At 51.8% G+C, this 4,411-nt stretch overlaps 2 protein-coding genes across 2 annotated transcripts; one reads left to right on the top strand and one right to left on the bottom strand.

Moving 5' to 3' along the window:
* Positions 1–204: 204 nt before the first annotated feature.
* LOC308337440 (histone H2B type W-T-like) lies at positions 205–621 on the bottom strand (the record flags this gene model as incomplete). The annotated part of the gene is made up of 1 exon (XM_080795549.1): positions 205–621. The coding sequence occupies one exon, from the start codon at positions 619–621 to the stop codon at positions 205–207; it is 417 nt and encodes a 138-aa protein (XP_080651675.1).
* A 774-nt stretch (positions 622–1,395) lies between these two features.
* LOC308337441 (histone H2B type W-T-like) lies at positions 1,396–1,812 on the top strand (the record flags this gene model as incomplete). The annotated part of the gene is made up of 1 exon (XM_080795550.1): positions 1,396–1,812. One exon carries the CDS (start codon positions 1,396–1,398, stop codon positions 1,810–1,812), a length of 417 nt encoding a protein of 138 aa, XP_080651676.1.
* Between the last annotated feature and the right edge of the window lie 2,599 nt (positions 1,813–4,411).

Raw genomic sequence — 4,411 nt, forward strand, 5'->3', positions numbered from 1 at the left:
GAAAATCATAACAGACCGCACCACACGCATATATTAAAGTGGACTCGCTCACGGTTAAAAGGGTTTTAAGAATGGGCAGAATGGCCCAGGCCGAAACGCCAGAGTAGGTGGCACTCTGGAGAGTTACAGGTCTTTCTGGGCCAAGTGAGGTGGCTCTGAAAAGAGCCTTTGGTTTGCGAGGTGGTCAGGCGGTCCAGAGGCAGCTCATTCACGTCTTTTGAACCTGATGACAGCCTTGGTGGCCTCAGACACGGCGTGCTTGCCAATCTCCCCGGGCAGCAGCAGGCGCACGGCTGTCTGGATCTCCCTAGAGGTGATGGTGGAGCGCTTGGTGGAGCGGGCCAGGCGAGACGCCTCGTCGACGATGCGCTCGAACATGTCCTTGACGAACGAATCCATGACGCTCACGGCCTTCTGCGAGAGGCTCAGGCCCTCGTGAACCTGCTTCAGAACCCTGGGGAAGTAGGTGGCAAAACTGTCAGGGGAGCGGCCACCGCGGCGGCCGCGGCGGCGCCCGCGGCGCCTTGGCGGCTCCTGCTTTGGACTCCTCGGGTCCGCTGCCGTGGGCTCCTCGGTGCCCAGGCTCTCCTCAGAAGAGGTCTCACAGCCAGGTTCAGCCATGTGGGGCTCGCCTTCCCGACAGCTCAGAAGGAAGGACACTGGCAGCGGTTTGCGGGGCGCATGCTCACTTATAGTCGCCGCGTTTCCTGACGTCACCCGCAAGCCCCATCTGATTGGACAAAATGCAATCCCAGGAAGCCGGTCACTGAGCCAGGCTCCTCAGATCTGATGGCCGGCCCTCGAGCTTGACATCGCTTCAGTCCGTGTGGGAAGCAGAAATTCCATGTGCTGATGTAGTTTACCTCCTGAGGTGGGGTCACGATCTCAGGGTTATGAAATCCAGCACAATTTTCGGCTCTGCACTGAGTAAACTATACCTTTACGTGGAATGTTTCAACATTTTTCTGGTGGCCCACACGAGAAATATAGAGGCTGACTGAATACCACACGGACTGAGGCGATGTCAAGATGTCAGGTATCAGAAGTAAAGGTTTAGTTTACTTCAGATTTCCAATTTGAAAAAAATTTTTTTTCTTTTTGGGAAAGGAGAGAGAAAAAGTAGGAGGGAAGGGGGAGTGGCGAGAAGAGAGGGAGAGATTCCCAAGCAGGCTCCACTCTCAGCGCAGAGCCCAAAATGGAGGCGATGTCAAGCTCGAGGGCCTGCCATCAGATCTGAGGAGACCTGGCAGTAACCGGCTTCCTGGGATTGCATTTTGTCCAATCAGATGGGGCTTGCGGGTGACGTCGGGAAACGCGGCGACTATAAGTGAGCATGCGCCCCGCAAACCGCTGCCAGTGTCCTTCCTTCTGAGCTGTCGGGAAGGCGAGCCCCACATGGCTGAACCTGGCTGTGAGACCTCTTCTGAGGAGAGCCTGGGCACCGAGGAGCCCACGGCAGCGGACCCGAGGAGTCCAAAGCAGGAGCCGCCAAGGCGCCGCGGGCGCCGCCGCGGCCGCCGCGGTGGCCGCTCCCCTGACAGTTTTGCCACCTACTTCCCCAGGGTTCTGAAGCAGGTTCACGAGGGCCTGAGCCTCTCGCAGAAGGCCGTGAGCGTCATGGATTCGTTCGTCAAGGACATGTTCGAGCGCATCGTCGACGAGGCGTCTCGCCTGGCCCGCTCCACCAAGCGCTCCACCATCACCTCTAGGGAGATCCAGACAGCCGTGCGCCTGCTGCTGCCCGGGGAGATTGGCAAGCACGCCGTGTCTGAGGCCACCAAGGCTGTCATCAGGTTCAAAAGACGTGAATGAGCTGCCTCTGGACCGCCTGACCACCTCGCAAACCAAAGGCTCTTTTCAGAGCCACCTCACTTGGCCCAGAAAGACCTGTAACTCTCCAGAGTGCCACCTACTCTGGCGTTTCGGCCTGGGCCATTCTGCCCATTCTTAAAACCCTTTTAACCGTGAGCGAGTCCACTTTAATATATGCGTGTGGTGCGGTCTGTTATGATTTTCCTTGACCCTATCGCATTTCGTCACTTTCCTAAACGGCCCGTTCCTTCAGGTCAGCCTCTTCAGGACTCTTGACCGTCACAGCTGGGTCCACAGTAATTTTTCTTGCCTTTTGTGTTCTCCTTCTCCCACTCGCCTAGAGTAGTGTCGTCTCGAGATTTTTTGAGTGTGTTGATATAGCAACAAGTGAAGGGCTGTAGCGGATACAGAACTCACACTTACCCCATTCACACTCGCTCAACACAGTCCCTCAACCTAATTCAGTTACTTACATAAAAGAGGACCCAAACACTGTGCAGAAAACTCAATCTAGACTCATGCCCTACTCAAGCTCCCGACCTTCTGATAGGCCTACTTTACTTCATCCGAATTCAACCTGCTTCTATCCTCTTTCCCTTTTGACACAAAAGTCTTCCTGAGCTGCAATTAAGCATGGATGACGGGGTCCTCCAATGAGAGCAGCTGTGCTCCCAGCCTCCGCTAGAAGCAGCCAATAAGCATCTGGCGGCACAGGATCCACGGCCGTTGGCCCAAAGGGTGGTGGGGTGACCAGAGCTGAACCAATAACAGCCTTCCTGTGACACGGGGCACCGCCTGGAGATTGAGGGGGAAGGTGGTGGTGGTGTCTGTCTGCCTGTGGGCTTCTGCTGAAGCTCTTGCTTTGAACCAGGGTGGTTGAAGGGTAAACATGCCCATGTCACAGTGGGACATGTCCCTATTGCTTTGCATCAAAATAAGAGGAGGCTGTTTGGCAATAAAGAGCACTAAGAGGACTCCTTCCTCTACGTCACGGGATTGGATGGGTAGGACCACTTAAGATAATGGCAATGCCCTTTAACACCCATGGTGTTTTTTCTTCTTGGTACGTGGTCTAGGCTTGGGTTTGCTTTTTTTCTTTTTCTTTTCTTTTCTTTTCTTTCCTTTTCTTTCTTCTTCCTTCTTTCCTGCCTGCCTTCTTCTTTCTTTCTTTCCTTCTTTATTTCTTTCTTCCTTGTTTCCTTTTCCTATAGGTACATGCTGAATTTCAAGGTAGTTGGTGATTATCTGAGAGCTTTGCATTTAACTGAGTTCTAGCTTCTTATATATCTGTGAAGAGAGAACACACTGGCGGGGTGAGGGTGTTGGGGGGGGTTCGGTGCTTGAAATTTGTTACGAGTAGCACTAAAACCCACTATTTCATCATGTTTGCTATGTATCCCATGTGGACATTTAAAATAAATTCTAGGGCACCTGGGTGGCTCAGTTGGTTAAGCACCTTCCTTTAGCTCAGGTCATGATCCTGGAGTCCGGGGATCGAGTCCCACATCGGGCTCACTGCTCAGCAGGGAGTCTGCTTCTCCCGCTGACCTCTCTCCCTCATGCTCTCTCTCTCATCCTCTCTCTCTCTCAAATAAATAAATAAAATCTTAAAAAAAAAAAAATTCTAAATAACCTTTGACCTGAATGTAGAAACCTGTGAAAGGTGTCACTCTGAGACAAACGGTGAGACAAACGCTAGCAAATGTGCAGCAATCCAACCTTTTCTCGAGTCCATCAGAAGAGAGATAAATCCAAAGGGATATGAAAAGGCATGGAGGGCTCGCTGCATACATACTCAAGGAAAGCTACCAAAAAATGAAGGGCCAGTAAATCCCTGTGGGTGGTCCCTAGAAATTGCCATTTACATGGGGAACTAAATTTTTGAAGCCACAGGCTCTTTTCAGAGCCATATGCCTTTTCAGAGAAAGGCCTGTGGACCATTTAGAAAAATTACATTCTGTTTCACAAAGTCTCTTAATTTCCGTCATGCTAATTGCTGCCGGTTCACAATGCCCTTTCTGTCCACATGACTTACAGTGGTTTTTCAAAGTTATTCACGCACATTGGTCTCATACATATCATTTTACTTAAAAAGTCGTTTTAAGAATGGGAATCCAGAGGAGCTTGGGAAGATGGCAGAGTAGGAGGAGACTGAGCTCACCCTGTCCCACGTTTACAATTAGTTATCATCCACAACAAGTAAATAAACCAGAGAGCAACCCAACGACTGGAAGAACGAACCGCACGCTAAATATAGGGAGGAAGCTGCATCTGAATGCTTAGGAAGGTAAGAAATGTGCAGAGAGGCTGCCTGCAGGAACATGTGGGGAGGGCAGAGAAATGGGCCCTCGCACCAGGGAACTCACACGGAGGAGACTAATACCCACACCGTTCGGCTGTGGGAACTAGAGGGGCTGAATACCATGAGTTTGGATAACCAGTGGGACTTGGAGCCTGGAGCTCTGCAAGTCAGCTGTCTCAGCACTGAGCAAGCCAGGAGGGAGAGTGACAGCTGGGTCGCCACCCTGAAAGAGAGAGCAGCCCGTGTGGAGAAGCAACATAAAAACGGCAGTTTACACGATGCCAGGGGCAAACGGGA

This window comes from Martes martes (assembly GCF_963455335.1).
Source record: "Martes martes genome assembly, chromosome: X".
NCBI lineage: Eukaryota > Metazoa > Chordata > Mammalia > Carnivora > Mustelidae > Martes > Martes martes.